We start from the raw sequence: 19,823 nt of genomic DNA, 5'->3' as shown, positions 1-19,823 counted from the left end.
GCTGGAATCATAACGAGCAGAAAATCGGCCAACTGTAACGTCATGGAAATCGCGCGGTTGTTAAAACCAAACCAAAACAAGTGACAAAAAATTTGATGTTATTTTTTACATCTGTGCTAATTTCCAGCTCCAATAAAATATTACCGAAATTTTTTCAATATATATAGCATACAATATAATAAGTCACACTATAATGTTAAATGTTAGGCCGCCTAAATTTTATGCTTTAGTATTTTACTTTGAATGAAATTGGAAGAAAAAAGACACGTACGATAACTGAAAACTTACAAAAGAAAAAGAAAAGAATCATGCAACGATTGAAAAGCGAATCGTCGTGCTTGTCTTTTTCTTTTTTTTTTTTTCTTGCCCTACTTTAAAACCAACTGTACCACTGTACTATGGCCGCTAGCTGTGCGGGCGTGTACATCACGGGATAGCAATTTTTTCAACAGTTTATGGTGCGCCAATAGTCAGGACGGTCAGACCAATGCAGCTTTGTGACGATTCGCGTGATCGAAAACGTGCAGCGAGCGACTGTGACTGCTGTGACTGCTGTGACAGCATCTTATCAAATATATAGTGGCAACATTGGTTCCCGGTATCGACGAAGTTTGTGTCTGGGTACACTGGGCGTCCGCGCTTCCTTTCGCGTAACCATTGTTTGGCTTTGGTGCACCTTCGATGTAGGGAAAACGTTGTTTTTGCAACTTTGCACTCATTTCCTACGTTAAGTAGTGCTGGTGAGCACAACAATCCAAGTGCTCCGACACACAAGACCAAGTGACATGTCGGTCGCCTTTGCTCAACAGCAGAAAGGGCGGCATAACCCAAGTCCAGCTCAGATACAAAAGGTCGGTACATTTTGGCGGCAGTAAGACTGCTCAAGCGTTGTAAATATGTTATGTAGTGTGTTAGTTTGTGTCATGCATGTTGTAATTGTGTCAGGAGGTGATGTTAGTCGAGAATGTAATCAGTGGGCGTTACGGTTTGTGACAGCATACGTTTCGTGCATTGGTCTGGTATGACAGCACGCCGTGTCGTTTCTTTATAACATTTAAAAATTCCTGACGCAGTTCTTTGCATTTTTTTTTTGTATCTTTTATTATAAATGATGCGGGCTCCTGTATGCACCAGCAGTATGTATGCGCTGGTATCAGAAATCGTGTTGGTGCCCGGCTGTACTGGCTAGAAGCCAATGTTCCATGAACAGAAGGTGCGTTCGATTTGGGGCATTTTTTCGGTAACTGTGCTTTATTTCTTTTTATCAATCTAGATGCTGGACGAAAACAGCCAGCTAATACAAGCCATTGTCGACTATCAAAACAAAGGGAAGGCTTCTGAATGCCTGCAGTGAGTATAGTTTTCTCTATAGGAGTTTCAAATTTGTCGCTCTTTAGGACCAAATCTAAGGTGCACTTCATGGAAAATTGCACCCCTCAATTCCCTTCGTGTAGCAGTGTGGGAAAAGACTTGGTCATGCCCTTGGTATTTTCTTCACAGGTACCAGCAAATCCTGCACAGAAATCTAGTCTACTTGGCATCAGTAGCGGATGCTGGTCCTGTGGTGCAGGCATCAATTGTATGTATGAATTTTGGCTGCTGCATGCAATGTCAGGCTTATCTGTTCACTGCTTAAAATTTTTTTCATAGTGGGTTGCGTGAACATTGTGCGTAAAATATCTACAGTTCTATGGAATAAAAAAATTCCGTGCATATTTGTTTATACTGTGACTAAAGGGGGTAATCTTGATATTACTATTGGCTGTGCTTTAAACTTCATAATGGAGCAAAAGCTTCAGGAAACAAGAATTGTTCTGTTTAATAAAAATGCAATTTAAATGAGTATGCAGTAATTCATTTTGGAATATGAAAGTGAATTTCAGGAGTTTAGTTGCTTCCTGAATTAAAACTTGCAATTCTGCATGGATTGTATATGTATGCCATGCATGTATTACATACGTGCATATTAGTAAAATGCACTAGTTGTCTACTGAACTTTTATGCACGCTATTTTCAACTTCATGAACTGAGCAAATTTTATTCTGTGTTTATCTGCCTTGTGTTGCAAAGTTTATAATCAACAACCCGTTCAAATGAATGGTGCTGTGCATTGTAAACTTTTGAACAAACTGTTGCTTTTATGATATGCTGGTCGGCTTAAGCTTTCAGTTTGTGTGGTCACATTAGCACCCCTCTCAAGGAAGCTCATTGAGCTAGGGGCTTTACCTTTCCTGACCATAGCAGTGCCGTAGAGGTTTGAGTATAAGGCTTGCATGTGGAAGGCATGGAGTTTGATCCCCAGTGCTACCATAGGGTGCCCACTGGTGGTACATTAGGTACAAGCTTTCCCCTGTCCTGTTACCTGGATGAGTCTGACTCCACCTTTTGTAAAGATATCTTATGTCATGGCTTTTCTTTTGCGTGCGTGCGTGTGTGTGTGTGTGTGTGTGTGTGTGTGTGTGTGTGTGTGTGTGTGTGTGTGTGTGTGTGTGTGTGTGTGTGTGTGTGTGTGTGTGTGTGTGTGTGTGTGTGTGTGTGTGTGTGTGTGTGTGTGTGTGTGTGTGTGTGTAAAAGTCGCTCTTATGCCATAAAAATCCACCACCATCATTGGCTTCTTCCTAAGATTGAGAGTTGGGCAGGTCCACTAGCCAACACATGTGGTAACTGCTGCAGCTAAAAGCCAACTGTGAGCCCATACCATACTAAATCAAATAAGGAATCGTGAAATTTTGAAGTCTTGCAAGTAAAAGTACAGTTTTGTGAACTTGCACTAGCTGCACCACGTTTGGGCAAAAATTGCAGCATATTTTTGCCAAAGTGATTCATTTTGACCTGGGAGCATTATGTTTATTCTTTCCCAAATTTTCGCTGAACCAAAGCCATAGTGTGTTATAATTCACAACTAGAACGCATTTGCACTGGTTACTGTTGGATTCTGATGGGAAAATGTGCATAGTGGAATAGTGAAGTTTGCTCCAACGACATAGGTTCAAGTGGTATTTTACTTTAGAAGGTCATTACAGATTCAAAGCCCAGTACCAGTAGAGTTGCCTGTGCCTGGCACTGGCTTTAATAACTTCAGGATTAGGGTGTAAACTTTCCAAGCACAAGATCACAAGTTGCATGCCTGGCAGTGTGCCCACCTGAAACAAAATGGCAACATACCGGGGTTTCAATGCTCTTATTCTGAATACATCTGCTGGTTTGTCTCCCATGGCATGCAGTGTAGCTTAGAAACACTAAAATGCATCCACAGTCACTGTGCTGTTACCTTATGGTGACGGCCACTGTTGCTTTTGCAAGTGCCACCAGTGGATACTCTGTCAAAGCTGCAGTGTTCCATATCGGCAAAGGCAAACCATCACATTATTTTTGCTCCTCTGCTGTGGCTGCCAGGGCCTGGCAGACTTTAAGCTGTGCTGTGGAAAGGCTAGCCTTCACAAAAACAACTTTTATCGAAGCTTGTACATGGCAGAGTTCGACTTTTTATGCAGAGACGATAGTATGATGCGAGAACTGAAAGCAATGATAAGGCACAGAAAGTATGAAAGTGGGCATAGCTCGATGATATAAGTAATTTGGCAGGCCGACTTGGCCGTTGGATTCTACGTCAGGATTCTACGAAAATACCATTTCGACGTCACTTATAAATCGGATCAACACCAAGACGCTGATACATGTGTTTGTTTTCTAGCAAACATTTGGAAGTTCAAGCCTGACTGTTGTCTCCTAATCTATTTCTTTTGCCTCTGTACATGTAGTACCACTTCTTTTCCCTTTCTAAATTTTATATCAAGGTGTTCATTCTTGCCGTTTTGATATGCCAAAATGCCAACATGATCGTGAGTAATCATGTTTTGCAGAAAGGCTGAGAGAATGTGTGAAAAATAGCATTCAGGGTGACCCAAGTTCAAGCTGTCTGGAATAGGTGGTCTAGGGGGGGCCATGCTGCAGAATGAGAGGCTTCTGCAGGAGCAGAGAGACTGAGCTCCCGCATATGAAAAGAACCTGGGAAGAAAGTGTGGTTACTGGCCATGAGGACAAGTATGATACAAGTACCTCTCGTTCATTAGGCCTTCAAAGAAAAAAAAAAAAAAACATTCGAATGGAATGCGTCTGAAAAAAACTTCAAAAACCATTTGCATCATCGTATCATAATTTTATCTGATGAACTCATGTATGATGCTTGTCTGAATTTGCACTTCGCGCACTGTGTTGGGAACATTGAAGATATGCTCCAAAATCATAAAGGCCTACACTACCCTTTTCACAATGCAATGCAGTAGCAGTGGCGTCTGTTTTAAAATGGCCCTATCCAATACTGAGGATGCTTCACTGCGTAATCTGTGCAGTGATGCACGCAGTTTCAGCATGTGGATGCACACAAGGAATATGTGCATACATATTAGAGCAATGTGACGAAACCCAAAAATAAAAACTGACGGACCTAACAGCGCCTGAAATGACATGACTGACATGCGTGCGCCCTATCGTGGCTGCAGGATGGCTTAAAGCTAAGGAAAACGAAACCGAAACTGTGTGGTTAAGCTTTATTTAGAAAATGTGGTTCGTTGTCTTGCATCCCGTAGCGTACATGAAGCGCTCGGGAACCACTCATCCATGCAACTCAGGTTTGCGGAAGTCTGTTTTAGAGATTGCTGGCTGCTCGGATCATTAATGCGATCCCCTGTCCTAATTGCTTGGAGCGAGCCTGCCAGATCCGAATTCAAAAGCATTCAACGGCATAGACATGGGGGCGTTGGCCAGGATCGTGCTGCTAGTTTGAGTTATCTGAATTGATGGGGGTCGAATTAACAAGAGTGTATTGTATGTGTGTTGAGTCGGGATGACTTGACAGTGGGGAATTTCAGGTCAGTTGATAATGCATGGCTGTCAGGCCATTACGAGTGAAGATGCCAAGACTCCGCAGAAGGGATTCCGAACTTCCCTGATGTTGACCATCAGGGCATATGAAACAAAAGCACGGACTGCGAGAAATGGGATATGTAATGTCTTCATATTCACATTGTGACGGTAGTTGAAGTTGGAGCCTGTCTGTTGTCTCCTCGTCTATTTTTTTTTTTGTGCATGTCTACATGTAGCGATAGGTCATTTTCCTTTTTTAAAATTTTGTATCGAGGTGGTCATTCTTGCGATCTTCTCAGTTTCGCTTCTTTCAACTCATTCCATTAATACATACGATCAATCAGAGTGATTATGAACAAATAGCACATTTTAGTCCCTTCAAAAAATCATTTGCAAAGGAAACAGACCAAAACTCACTCAGTATAGCTATAGTGGAGTCCCCATAAAACATGGAGGCATTTACATTAAAAACACCTTTCTGCTCTCATTTCATTTTGCATGGCCTAATATCTTTGTACGCATAATTTTTCAAATCTCGTCATATATTGTGCCGCCCTGCCATGGTGGCACAGTGGTTAGTGAGCTCGACTGCTGTACCCAAGAATGCAGGACTGAATACCTGCCGCAGCGGCCAGTTTTCACTAGAGGCGAAAAGCAAGGCGCCCATGTGCTGTTCAATGTCAATGCATAGTAAAGAACCCCAGGGGATCGAAATTTCCAGAGTTCTCCACTGCGGTACCTCATAGCCCGAGTTGCTTTGGGATGTTAAACCCCGTAAACCAAACCAAATCATATTTTATTGCATCCACAGTTGAGGATATTACGTGTTGTGCAAGAGAAATTTAATAGTACTAAGGTGGACACAGTGCCTGAATTAGGCAACTTAGCAAGTTATTAGGTTATACAGCAGGGAAAGTCTTCTGCTAGGTGAATGTATATTATTCTTGGTGTGTGAGGTCAGTGGTAGTAGGCTGAAAGTTGCAACAGTTCAGGCGAAGGTCTTTAGGTTAGGACTTTCTGCAATGGTTTTGGTGAGCTCCACATTCTTAAAGGTTGTAGTTCTGGGGTCGAATCAGGGCTAGATATTCACAACATGAAGCTAGTTGTACTAATTCTTTCTCCTAAGTTCTGATTTGTGCAAAGGCAGCAGATCAGAAGCAGACATTAAGCTGTATCCGGGTCATTTCACAACTCGTGCAGACTTTCCACTCCACCATCTTTCAAGACAACTTTCTGATGCATAACTGCAAAATCCTTTCTTGTACAAATAAAATACGTAGCACTTTCGTATGCAGTAAATTGAACTGCATTTTTGTTTAAATATAAACCACATAAGCAAATACAAAAATATGTTTGAAAATGTCGATCTAGTTTTACATTTTCACTGTAGTCATTTCAGCTATTTCTAAGTTGTCCAGAAGGCAAAGAAGCCATTAAAAATTCATCAGAAATCAAACTTTGCAAGGTGTATGTGCAAAATTATCTTAATATGAGAAAAATTTTGCTTTTTGGGACATATTTCGGAGTCAGTTGTGTAGTGAGGTGGTCCTTGTAAAAATATGGCAGTAAGTTGCACAATACCATTCAGTGGCATTTTCTTTTTTTTTTTCCCTGAAAGTTTAATCAGAGTAAATTTTGCTTTAAGCGAGAAGAAAGTTTTGCAAGTTGAGTCCTTGCATTGAACTATGGCGTTGCTTTGTGCTTACTCTTCACTGCAGTACACTTGCCACCAGTTGGCAATATACATAGAACCAGCACTCCACTGCTTGAATACAATGTTGCGCTAGGCCTGGGTACCGCCAGCTTCGGCAGCACAGAAATCTGCTATGTATAGGACACAGGAGGAGAAAAAGACCCATCTGGACTCGTCCCTTTGTGGATTTCTCTTCACCTACAGGGAAAATACAGCGCTTGGAAAACCCTTCTGGTCTTGGGGAAATAGACGGGCAGTAGTGCATGTTCATTTGAAGAGAAAAATGCGAAATGACCCAGTGAAATAGAGCTGGACCACACTTTGAATGCCGATGTCTGTGGCCTCTTAGTTGTCATCATTGGGGCAAGCAGGATAGAGTGGTGACGTTCTGCTACCCTACACACAGCCTCATCCCCCAATGTAGGGGTTCCTTGTAGCACAGCACAAATGTATTTGCGCGCATGCTTTCTCTTTACGATTCTCAGTCACGAAAACATGCTTCTCGGGTACTGCCGTGTAGCACCATCTGCTAAGTACAACGAAAGGCGGCCTCTCTTCCCTCTGCACTGTGAAATCTTCTGGTTGCCCGTGCCGGGTGCGTGCACCTGGAGTTGTACCTATTGAATGCTTCTGTCTGTGATGCTGAGAAAGAAACTTTATTCAGAGGGGAAAAGGCTTGTGCAGTGAACTTGTTTATAGTTCACTGTCATGTCTAGAGTTCACAAAATTTCCCGAGTAAAATAGACCTCTAAACAGCAGAAACACATGCTACCCATATCGCAGTGCAAACTCCTTTTCGGGAAGTCTGCTCAGCATGGAACACATGGGTTCTGCAAGGGTTACAAATCATAACATCCGTGACTGTTGTTTAGGAGGGCTTTTTCTATACACGTGCAGAAGGGTACTCTGGCTGTAGCTTGGGCTTTAGCTTGCTATGGTAGAGCCATTACACAGTTTGCTTCAAAAGAAAGGGGGGAGTGTAGGAGCCTAACTTTGCCTACCTTATAGGCTGACAAATGTCTCCGGTTTTGGGATGCAATTTCGTCTTGTGCTGTTGTAACTGCACAGGGCAGAGCTATATGTTCACTTAGAAATGTTGTGCAGGTGCTCACCGCATAGAATTTGCTCAAGGGATTCTTTTGAATTTGTGGCTCATTCCCGAGCATGTTCGTCATTTCTTTTACTGCAGCCACCACCATGTGGACCAGGAGGTCCTGATCAAGGAGGCAGCCCGGCACCTGGCAGCCTTTTACCCGGCCAGCAGTCATATGGGCCCTCTATGCAGTCACAGCAGCAGCCAGCACCAGGTATTTGTTTAGCAGAATGGGAACAGTTGCTCAGAGGCAGACAACCTCATGAGGTTAGGTTGAAACCTCGCAAGTTTGTTCGCCTCTGTTCATCGCTTAATCAGGGTTTCTAATACTGCGTAGCTAAAAATGCAGCTCTTAAGAATATTTTCTTGATTCACCATTGAAAGTTAGTTGCACAGCAAATTGACAAGCATCCAATGTCATTCTGTTGCTGCTAGTGACAAAACAAGTGGTTTGATTCGTGAGCAACCCCATGAGGTTAGGTGGAAATATCATGAGGTCGCCCATCTCTGCAGTCGCTACTACTCAGAAATCTTATCTTCAGTCCATTGCAACTTCAAGAGAAGGCGGAAAAGAAATGTGATATTTTTTAGAATTGAGAGCAAATATGTTGTTTCCAAGAACAGAGGATGAATAAGCCAAAGGAATATTAGTGTATCGGTACCTGGTCTTGTGAACTGTGCACAAACTGAAATTGGCTTATGACTTCTTTGTATTACAGCATTTTGATGAGCACGTATGAAGGAAATTCGTCAAGTTTGTATTATTGTACCAGTGGCGGGGAAAATTGTTAAAGTGGCTTCTCGAACGCAGTGCCCTTTCTATGGTCTGCCCAAGGAAGTTTGAGGTCATTTTTTATACATTTATTGATGTTGTGACAATATCCAAGTAATATGCATCAAGCCTGTATCCAAAATCCGTGTTCCTTTTAAAAGTGAGGCTGCATTTTCAGGTGCTGTGTGAAGTACAATAAAAATTACAGCATTTACTCTGGTTGTGTAATGGGCAAAACTGAGTGGTAATGTTACGCAGCAAGTGCTAACGAAGTCATTATCCCTTCCTGGTGCCGTTTATTATTTCAGTCAACAAGTAAATTTTGGCTTAAATAGCATTTCAAGGCCTCAGCAAAAGCAACTGGTTGGTTTTCCAGTGGAAAACGTTAGTGATTAATTTTTCAGTCACATGCAAAAATTTATTACGAACTGTTGAGGTAATTTGAAATTGTATTAACACATCAGGTTCTATGAAATCAATGCGGCAGGGATTGTGAAATCGTTTTTGTTCTCAAGGTGCACACGACATAAGAAATCCAGATAAGAACGGTGGAAAAAATTTTCAGCAACAAAGTGACAGAAGTGGTGCTACCAGGCTCACTGTTCTGTGAAATATCTTTCTTTTGTCATGTTTGCACGTTGGTATAAAAAGTGTTGCAATAGCTAAATGAAAGAAGCTAAATTGGCCTGAGAAGAAGATAATACTGCTAGCTAGAGCACACTTTTCAGAAAAGCCAGCGAGTACGCAATGGGCACAGTTCTGTACAAAGTTCCTTGAAGAGCACTCCAGGCAAATTCATACTTATTATTAAAGTGCCATGCATTGAAATTAACTCCCCCTCTATCTTTCTGTTTCCTGTCCTCTTTCTTAAAACTCCTCTGTCAATAAAAAGTTCTCTTGTCTTCAGTAGCTCTTCTTTCAGTAAAAAGCAATAAAAAGTTCCACAGTATGTTAATAAGCGAAATGCGAAAGCGAAGCTTGTCGGTGATAGCGACCAGGTCAGCGGGTAAGTGGTTCCAGTCATGGCATGTTCTTGGTAGAAATGAGCGTCCATACGTCATCGTGTTCTGCTGAGGTATGGCAACTTCTTAGCGATGATCGACACGTGCAGAAACATAAGTTGTTGCGACTGTAGGAAGAAGGAAAAGAAAATGCACGGGCCTGCTACTGGTTCCGTAGCAGAGCCACCTCCGCTGCCGGATGTTACATAGTTAATGAGTCTTCCAGGAAAGATTATTCGTAATATATATGTCGAGGTACTTATAAGCTGAAACAGAACCTAGAGGGAAATGATTAATAGAGGAGTTGGGACAGGGTAACTGACTGCGAGAAATTTGCATTGTTTTGCATTTCATAGCATTCAGTTCCATTTGCCAAAGAGAGCACCAAGAAGCAATGTTATTTAAAACACTCTGAAGTAATGTCATATCAGAATAGTTAGTCATTTTGCGGTAGATAACACAGTTGAGGCAGAGAGACAGATGGAGCTAAAAACACAATTTGGTAAGTCATGAATACAGATAAGAAAAAGTAACTGAGCCAAGACTGGTCCCTGAGGTACCCCTTATTGAACAGGTACTTGAAGGGAGTCAGTCTCATTAGCTGTGACATACTGGGTGCAGTTAGACAGAAATGAAATTATCCAGTTTAGTACTACAGGGTCGATGTTAAGGCAACTGAGTTTTAGAATAAGCAGTTGATAATTAATCTTATCGAATGCCTTTGAGAAGTCTATGAAAGCACAATCAGTAACGAACCCCGAATCCAAAAATGAATGTAGATCATTAGTGAACATAACTAGCTGTGTTTCGCACGAGTATAATTTGCAGACTCCATGCTGGGGAGGGTGGAAAAACTGGTTAGATTAAAGAAAGTTAACGAGGTTGAAGGTCGTGTTCAAGCAACTTGCAAATTATTGATGTGAAGGATATGGGGCGATAGCTTGATAGTTTGTATGAGTCGCCAGATTTTTAAATAGGAACAACTTTCCCTGTTTTCCAGTCTTTTGGTAAACAGTTCTTGTTAAATGATTTAGTAAAAATGAAGCTTAGTAGAATAGAACAGTATTCAATAGTGTTCTGTAGAAATGTTGATGGGATTTCATGAACACCACATGACAATGTTAATTTCAGTTGTCTAATGATAGCTCTGATTCTGGCCGGATCAAATGCAATGGGGCTCATCGGGAGAAAGTGAGCATAGGGAAAAGGCAGGTATTGAGTGGCTGTGGGACTAGGGAACGAGAGGGAAAAAGTGCCATTTATCAAGGGTCCTGTTTGCCAGATTCATCAACCAGGGTGATTGTTCGAGCTTTGGAGCTCTTGACGATGTTCTAGAATTGTTTAGGATTTGTCTTTATTAGGGAAGGAAGTGTGGTGCTAAAGTTGAATTTCTCTGTTTTCAGAGCATTTGCGTAGCTTTTTGCTGCTAGATTGTATGTTGACCATCGGGCAGGGCTACACTCTATCTTAGCTTGGCAAAAGAGCCTTCTTTTTTTTATTAGGTAAGCGTTTTAGAGTTGCATCAGGGCGAGTTAGATGACTGATGGATCATTCGTAATGGAATATATTTGTCAGTTAGGTGCAGAAGTTTACTTTTAAAAGATTACCAATGTTCGGCAACCAAAAGCCTCGAGTAGATTGGCAAAATGGTGTTGAGAAACAAGCAAAGCTTCATGTTAATAGCATCGAAGTTAGCTTTTTTGTAATCTCTGAAGTTTTTTTTTGTCGCTTTGATCGTGTGGATGGAACTGAAAACGAGAAGTGTAGTATGTCGTGGTCGCTGAGGCATGGCATGTGTGACACCACAGAGCTGATGTTAGGATTAGGATGATGATGATGGTGTTACACGGGTTGGTAGCTTAATAAATTGAAATCGGAACAAACGGTAACAAAATTGGAAGCTTCAGTGGTGGTAGAACAAGCACAAGAATCGGACCAGTCGATGCTTGGGAAAATTAGTCTCCAATCAAAAATATAGTCGCACCAGGAAATTGCACAGTGGTTTGGTTCAGACAATCGTGTAAACCTTCAAAGAAAGCTGTGCTGGATGGAACAGGGAGAATGGTAACTAACTCCAATGACAAAGTTTTTTAAAGCAATATTTATACAGCACCAAACTATTTCTAAGTCAAAAGCAACATTTATGAGAAAACACAGAAACCGTTCATTGACAGCAGTTAGAGCTCCCCCACCCGTTCTATCAGCTCGACCACAACGAAATGTAAGGAATCTACTGTTGCAGTCACAGTTAATTTGAGGGTACTTTCTCAGGGAGCCATGTTTCCGTTTAGACAATTATATCTGCTTGCGAGACATCAATACACGTGTTAAAACTGTCCTTTTTATTGTTAAGGCTGTGAATGTTAGTGTATACAACAGAAACGTTCAATACTGAGCCGCTTCCCCTCGCGCATTCCTAACGTTTTGATGAGTAAACGCAGCAGGAACGTGTAGCCTTGGTAGGTGGGACCTCGGTATAAACTGTTTGGCAAGTGGATGGCACCTCTCGAATTTTGTTAGTAAGAGCGTCAAAAATGTAGCATTTGCCATTGGCAAGCAAGTTTCATAGCTTGTACTTTGTTTCGGGCGATTTGGTGAACTCAAGAAGACTCTTTGGAGCTTGTCGTGTAGCTGGGCAAAAATCCTCGCTCATGCCAAAAGCGCTTTCACGAAGGCCAGGCCTCTTGGAAAGCACCAATATTTTGGTCTTGAAGGTTGCGAATTTAGCGGTAAGCGGTCTTGTTTTCTCATAGTCGAATCGGCCAATTCTATGAGCACGCACTACCGCATATGATGATAGGCAGAGTTCAAGTTTGTCAGAAAGGAGGGCTAAAAGTTTTTCTTCTGACTGCTGGGATGTTTCTGAGGAATCATCCTTTATTCCCAGAAAAATCAGATTACTGCGACGAAAAAGACCTTCCATTTGATCAAGTCAAGTGCATAAGATCACGAAATCTTGTTCAAAGCGGCTAATGTCTCTTCAGGCATCAGATGTCTTCGACTGGAGTTTTGGATATGATGCTGGAGAGCGAGACCTGTTCTTGCTTAATTTTGGCAAGTCTTGGACAGGGTAGCTTGGTTAGCTTCTATCTTAATGCATCTCTCATTGGTTTCTTTTAGCATTTTGAACAATTCAATCATATCTTTATCGTCTGGTCCCGGGTTTTCTTCGACATCACCACACGTCAACAGAAAGCGAGCAAAACGGCGCTACCAGTGTTCCAGGGCATGGAAGCACAACAATAAATGGATAGTCTGATTTAAAGCATTTATTACAGAGAAATGGATTACTAACCTGCACAAAAAAGACGATAATGTGCGAGTGCATCATTCTCAAGGTGCTTCCATGCGCACTGACGAGGGAGCGCTCGACGCTAGCTTTTGAGCATTTCATTGCTCAAAGCGTTGATGTCGATGAGGCCGGGCTACGATACATAAGGCTTGGGCTGCCAGTCCCGTTGGCAAAACAGCAGCATATGTCAATCAGCTGTGGCAATTCAGTGAAGCATTGTTCAGGCAATCCAGTAGCCTTTTCGCTTGAGTATTGTGTTTTAGTTTTAAAGGGCGTTCCCACACCAAGACTGCACTAGTTGATAGCAAAAAGCTGCACAAAAAAGACGATAATGTGTGAGTGCATCATCCTCGAGGTGCTTCCATGCCCACTCCTATTGTGACACATGCTCACAGAGCAGCCACTCTGTCTCCACTTCTGCTCATGTCATGAGGCCCTGTGCTTGTCCACTGCCATCTGTACTCCATTTCACACTGAGCATGTGGCGTCGTGGAAGCTATGCAAGTAGTGCATCCTCAAAATCATGTCATTCCTCTACATATTACTCTTGCTTCTTGAGCCACTGTTAAGGTTTTGATGGAAGCATAGAGCAGTATAAAATTGCATGCTTGCTTTGCAAATCATGGCTATTGCACATTCAATTATTGAACATTTTCTGGTTGTAACTTTCACTGATCCCTAACTGTTTGGGTGCAGATAATGAACTCGGAGTGAATAGGTGTGCCAGCTGTGTGTGACTCTATCATGTCACTCTTGCTTCTCGAGATCTGTGTGAAGGGCAGGACAAAAATGTAAGAACTAGAAAGGAGTGCAGGGCATTATTAGTCCTTGAGCCTTATCACAACTAAAGGTGCTCGTCTGATTTTTGGACAAATGGCAAACTACTTTCCAAGCGTGGACTTGGCCATCATGAGGCACTCTAGCTTTGGCAGTATTGCCCGCTGTGTATGAAACAGTATAAGGACGTAGAAGGTGAACACTTTGGAGGGTGTCTCCAGTTTCGAATATCAGCCTAACAGCAACATTATGTTTTTCCTTTACCGCTCTAGGCAGGCATTTTAGCTTGTGTAAATCCTGTTGACTTTCTTGCCGACAATTAGAGACATAATGGCAAAAACCGATTTCTTTGTGTGTGTGTGTGTGTGTGTGTGTGTGTGTGTGTGTGTGTGTGTGTGTGTGTGTGTGTGTGTGTGTGTGTGTGTGTGTGTGTGTGTGTGTGTGTGTGTGTGTGTGTGTGTGTGTGTGTGTGTGTGTGTGTGTGTGTGTGTGTGTGTGTGTGTGTGTGTGTGTGTGTGTGTGTGTGTGTGTGTGTGGACTAATATCGGGCTTTTTTTTTTTTTCATTTGTTGCATTTGTTTGCAGCATACTAGCGTTGCTGCAGTTGTGTCTGTCTGTTCTGTCTTGAAGGCGGTCCTGGAGCTGGCCAGCAGGCACCTATGGGAGGTCATGGAATGTCTGGCTATGGACGATCTGGTCCTCCTTCTTCTAGCATGGTCAGTCAGCAACAGCCCATGCCGGCGCAGCAGCCACACCACCAGCCAGTGAGTTCTGGTTTAATACAAAGTCTTCATTACCTGTTGCCCTTGTGACCACTAGGTATACCTTATTTTCCGGTCTATAGGTCGCACCCCCCTCCAAATCGCATTTAAAAAAAAAAAAACATATATAAGTCGCACCTGTGTATAAGACCCCCCCCCCCCCCCCCCCCCTTCGCCCCCCTTTTAGAAAGCGATATAAAAACTTGTTGCAGATCAGGTAGTGACAAAGTGTAACTAAAGAACACGATTGCAGCGGCCACGCCTCCGTATGCATCCCGAGTTATGCAGTGCTCACTTGTGCCGTCCAAAATCAAGACAGTGCTTTTCAAAAAATTTTATTTTGACAGCATGAGCAATGTGCAAAACAGCAGCTTACAAGACGGCGTTTAGGCAAAGCCATCGAAGTCGTCGTCCTCCGAGTCACTTGCAAATAATGCAGCTACTTCAGGTGGGAGCTCCACAGGCATGTCACTGTCATCATCTTCGGACTCGCTGCTATCCACTCACGAACGGAACCAACCCAGCCTTGCTAAACCCTGCTACAATAGTTTTTGCAGAAATCGAGTTCCATGCCTTGCTCACCCATTCTGCTACTTCACCAAAAGTTGCGCGTCTCATGCGTCCAGTTTTTGTGAAGCTGTGCTCTCCCTCTGACATCCAGGACTCCCACAAGCGTCGCAGAACCTCTTTAAAACTTCGATTGACAGAAATGTCAAGCGGCTGAAGCATCTTCGTCATGCCGCCGGGTATGATGACTGGAATGCAGTTTTTTGTTTTTATCTTTTTCTTTATAAAATCGGTGATGTGCGCCCGCATGCTGTCCGTCACCAGCATTCCTTGCTTCGCGTGAAAAAATCCATTGGGGCGCCGTGAAAAACTCTAGTCGAGCCAGGTACTCATCATTTCCTCGTCCATCTATCCCTTTGCGCTTGCCTGGATCACCACACTGGGAGGAAAGGGTTCCTTGGGCAGAGTCTTGCGCTTAAAAATAAGCATGGGTGGCAGCTTTTTTCCATCCACACAACAGGCGAGAACAACGGTGAAATGACTTTTCATGCCCTGTTGTTCTCACTGTAACAGTTTTTTCGCCTTTCTCAGCGACTCTTCTCCCAAGCGGAATGTCAAAAGTCAACAAGACTTCATCCATGTTGATGATGTGGCTTGCGCTAATATCCTTGGATTCAATTTCTTTTTTCACAAAAACATTGAAGTTGTCCAGTTGCTCCTGAAAATCATCAGGCAGCTTCTGGCACATTGTAGTGCGAGCTCTCATTACAAGCTTATGCTGCCGCATAAAGCGGAAACACCACGACGAACCGCCCTTGAAGCCAGCAGCATTTGTCTCAGCTGCCAAGGTCTTCGCCTTTAGCCGGAGCTGCACAGTTGACAGGCCCCTGCCTTCGGCTCGCTGTTCTAAGACCCATGTGCGCAGGCGATTTTCCAGCTCCGGCCAGCGAGCTTTCTTGCCGCGGTTCGCCTTCTTTGTTCCCTTCATTGTTTCGAGCACACTGGTGGCTGAGCCAGTCCCGAACCAATTTTTCACTGACCTCAAAATGCCTCCCTGCAGCCCGATTTCCGTGATTGCGTGCAAATTCAACAACACGCAGCTTGAACTTCACGTCGTAACTTCGACGACTTCGCTTTGCAGGAGGCGTCATGGTTAGGAAGGATGTGTGACAAGACCCGACCAACCCGACACACGCGAAACACGTAGCAAAGCAGAAACGGACAAAGAAAGACGCTATGGCGGACGGAAGTGACGCCAACGAAAGCGCCTCATTGAAACTTGTTATTTATAGCGCAACATTTTCAAAATACAGTAGAATCTCGTTGATACGATTCCCACGGGCTCCGACAATAAAAGCGTATTATCCGAAAATCGTATTATCCAAAACGGACTCCAAAAGATTGCGAATAATACATACTTGGCACTGAACTTGCTTTTATTAAAGCACGTTAAAATAATCCGTCACTTTGCGTTGCACTTTTTGCTTTTCGAGGTCCTGAAGAAAGCTTTTTTGGAACTCGTAGAAACGAGTAGCAGTTTCCTCACTCAGCTCCGCAGACGCGACAAAGCCACGAAGCCCGTCCAAAGCTTGGAGTGCACCGTCAGTATTTAATGGCCGACGATCGCCGCTGCAATCTCCGGCGTCTTGGTTGTCATCGTCGTCGCTCTCCTCTTCAGCGGTAACATCTGCAATGATGTCTTGGACGGTGCGCAATTTGCATGTCGCCAGTTGGTCGTCCGCCGATACAAACTCTTCCGGAGACACGCCGACATCGAGGTCACCCCAGTCCGGGATGTCAATCTCTGCGCTGTCAGCTCCATGTTCCTCCGTATCGCCAGATGCACAAAAAAAGCCACACTTCTTGAAGCAGTTGGCGATGGTGTCGGGTTTGACGCGATCCCATGACATCGCTAGAAAATGAATGGCATCAAGAAGATCCACCTTCAAGCTGGCATCTTTCCGGTCAATCTTGGCCAAAAAGCGTCTGACCAACAAGCTCCTAAAGTGAAATTGTACGTTTCTAATGATTCCTGCATCTAGGGGCTGCAAGTGGCTGGTGCAGTTGGGCGGCAGGAAAATTACTCTGACGTTTTGCAGCCACGAAGTATCGACAGGGTGCGCGGCACAATTGTCGAGAAATAGAAGAATTCTACGGTTCTCGGCACGCATCCGGGCATCCAGATGGGTGAGGAACTCTGTGAAAAGGGCTCCGGTCATCCATGCCTTCCTATTCGCTTTGTAAACGACAGGAAGGCGTGGGTTACGCGAGAAGCAGCGTGGCTTCCAGAACTTGCCAATGACGGTAGGCTTGAGCTTCTCGGTTCCATCAGCATTGCAGCACAACAATACGGTGACTCTTTCTTTGTTTTTTTTTTCACCGTGACACGTCTCACCTTTCATACTGAGACTTTTCTCGGGCTGGAGGTTGATGAACAACCCAGCTTCATCTGCGTTGAACACGTCCCTTGGCTGGTATTGAGCAATCACCGCCGGCAGAGTCGAAAGCCAGTTGGAGACCTGATCTTGGTCGGCAGACTTCCCTTCGCCGGAAAGGGTTTTATATGACAGGCCATGTTGTGTTTTAAAACGATGGAGGCACCCGCCCGAAGCTTTAAAATCTTCAATGCCCAACGAGAGTGCAATCTCATCAGCTTTCTCGCGAACAACTGTCCCGTCCACGTTCACGCCCGCCGCCCTTACTTCCCTGAACCACGCCAGTAGAACCTCTTCCATCTTGCCATGCTTGGCATCCCTTGTTTGCTTCACGCCGGCGCCGAAGACTTGAATGTTTTTCCGAATTTCTTCTCGCTTGCCGACGATCGTGTTCAGCGTGGAGACAGGCAAACAAAGTTTGCGTGCCAGGTCGACACGTTTCTTCTGCGGATTGTCGTCGACTTTTACGAGAATATCAAGTTTTTCTTTCAGCGATAACGCTTTACGCTTCCTAGACATGGTGAAGCTTACGGGTGAAACGCGGCACCAAAACAAAAACGATAAGTGCGAAGTGCAAGCTGAACGCTCGGAAAACCAAAATGGCAACGAGAAATGGCAAACACAAAGCCAACAAAGCCTACAGCATCGTCAATGCATGCGCCAATCACTGCTTCTTGGTCACGTGATTTTACCGTGATTACTATGTCTTAGGATAGATGGCGCTAAAAACCTTCGGTGCGCTTCGGCGCTTTTGTTGTGCGAGCTTGGGAAAATGGCTCCCAGAGGCCGCCACACTGCTGCAGACGCTGTGCTGAGGCACGGCCGGACTCGAGCCGAGCCAGGCCTAGCCTCGAGCATACGAAGCGCATGTCGTCGCGTGTTCAGTCCGCCGTGCCTGTAGTTTCGCTCGATGCGATAATTTCAGTAGCTCTGCCCACCCTCTGCAAAGGACTGGCTCTGATGTCATCATCATAGTTGGAGAAATGTGATTCCTACACGTATCTAGCAAAGGTCATGTCCAACATCGAAAATCGGCCACGAGCGCTAGGGGAGTTACGACCACTGCAGCTACTGTCAGATCCCGCTAGGACACTTTTGCTGCCTCCTGGCGCGAAAATCGAAACTGCGCGAGATTTACGGAAGACGTTTCCATGATCGTATTATCCAAACCGACGTGGAAATACGATCGTATTAGCCGTACAAAAATGCATTACCTCTATAGGGCATCGGCCGGGAACGAAAAAAAAAACGTATTATGCCGAAAAGCGTATTTAGCCGAATCGTATCAACGAGATTTCACTGTAGCTATATTTTCCTCTTTTCGCAAACATTTTCTGCAAAAATGCATAAGCTTCATTTTGTTTCTTGGGAAAATTTGGTGTTACATTCATTTTATTTTGAAATGCAGTTACTGTGCACGGCGCGCGGTGGCGCAATGTGTACGTACGTTCTGGTTCTACCTCGTGGCTTTTTTTTTTTTTTTTTCTAGTTTTTCTTTTCCCCCGGTTTGGGCATTTCGAGATGCCCACCTGTTGCGAAGGGCGTAATCACCAGATCATCATCATCCGCTGGATACGTAAAACATGGAATCCAATTTTGTCCTTATATAAGTCGCACCGTTCTATAGAAGCACCAACCTAAAATTCAGAAAAAAGCCGTGACTTATACACCGGAAAATACGGTATTTAAACTAGAACTCAGCACGGGCCTGATTTTTCGTTTCCGTCCTGGGCTCGGCCCAGGCCCACTGTTTGAAGTGTGAGCCCAGCTCAGGCCCACGCTCACATGGATCAGGCCTAGACCAGTCCTGTGATTCCACAACTAGGCCAGCCCCAGACCTGGCAAAGTCTGTGCAGATGCCTCAGAAACGTACCAGTGCGAACAAAAGTAAACTGAGTACGCTATTTCGTTCTAAAATTTTTCTCTCCTTGCATTATTGAAACTGGCAGTCATGTTATGTGTGAATAGGTAGTAGACTTCAGTGCCCTTGCACTTGGACGCATAATGTTTTCTTATCTCTGCTGCAGAAGTTGTGATTTTAATTTGAACGGAAAAGAGTGCTCCATTTACTTATGTCCTCAGCTGTACTGTTTAAAATGGCGGTTCCACGGTCGCCATCATGAGAGTAGTTCAGATTCTGCCACCAGGCTACGCCACCAATCCATGAATGAGGAATTGAGTACCCAGTCTTCGTTACCTGCTCTGCCTAAAGGCTTTTCTTTTGTTGCTGCATTGCTGCACAGGTTTCAAATATTTTTGTGGCTCCATAGCAAAGTCCACACAGAGAAGGGAAGAACTTTTGTCCCCCTCCAGCACAGCATGGGCTGCCTTATTCAACTCCCCTCTTCACCCCCACTGCTACTTTGAAAAATACACCCACCCCTTCCCTCTCCTGCAAGATATCTGCAGCACTGGGAAAGGGAGTCCTTGCAATTGTGCTCCTAAGTACCTCTCCCCCCTGTGCTCTAATAGAGAATTGTGCTCCTGCTGTCACCCCCGCCAATTTGGGGGTGACAGCAGGAGCACCTGATTGGGCCAGGGTGCATCTGCTTCTCCCAGTGCTGCAAACATCTTGTGAGACAAAACCCTATTACAGTTCAGCCCACTTATAACAGCCGCAGATATA

General features: G+C 44.1%; 1 protein-coding gene across 1 annotated transcript in view; it reads left to right on the top strand.

The window, feature by feature from the left end:
* The first annotated feature begins 495 nt into the window (after positions 1 to 495).
* LOC146205894 (uncharacterized) overlaps positions 496 to 19,823 on the top strand; it is a 69,514-nt gene continuing 50,186 nt past the window's right edge. Inside the window, exons 1-5 of the mRNA XM_084590558.1 lie at positions 496 to 851; positions 1,274 to 1,350; positions 1,501 to 1,579; positions 7,749 to 7,866; positions 14,125 to 14,258. Of these exons, the coding sequence (XP_084446684.1) occupies positions 786 to 851; positions 1,274 to 1,350; positions 1,501 to 1,579; positions 7,749 to 7,866; positions 14,125 to 14,258 (474 nt within the window). The 5' untranslated portion in view covers positions 496 to 785. The remainder of the gene's footprint in view (positions 852 to 1,273; positions 1,351 to 1,500; positions 1,580 to 7,748; positions 7,867 to 14,124; positions 14,259 to 19,823) is intronic.

This window comes from Amblyomma maculatum, chromosome 1 (assembly GCF_055883805.1).
Source record: "Amblyomma maculatum isolate TAMU_Amacu chromosome 1, ASM5588380v1, whole genome shotgun sequence".
Taxonomy (NCBI): domain Eukaryota; kingdom Metazoa; phylum Arthropoda; class Arachnida; order Ixodida; family Ixodidae; genus Amblyomma; species Amblyomma maculatum.
Note: the sequence above shows the minus strand (reverse complement) of the source record. Positions and strands in the feature narration are given on the sequence as shown.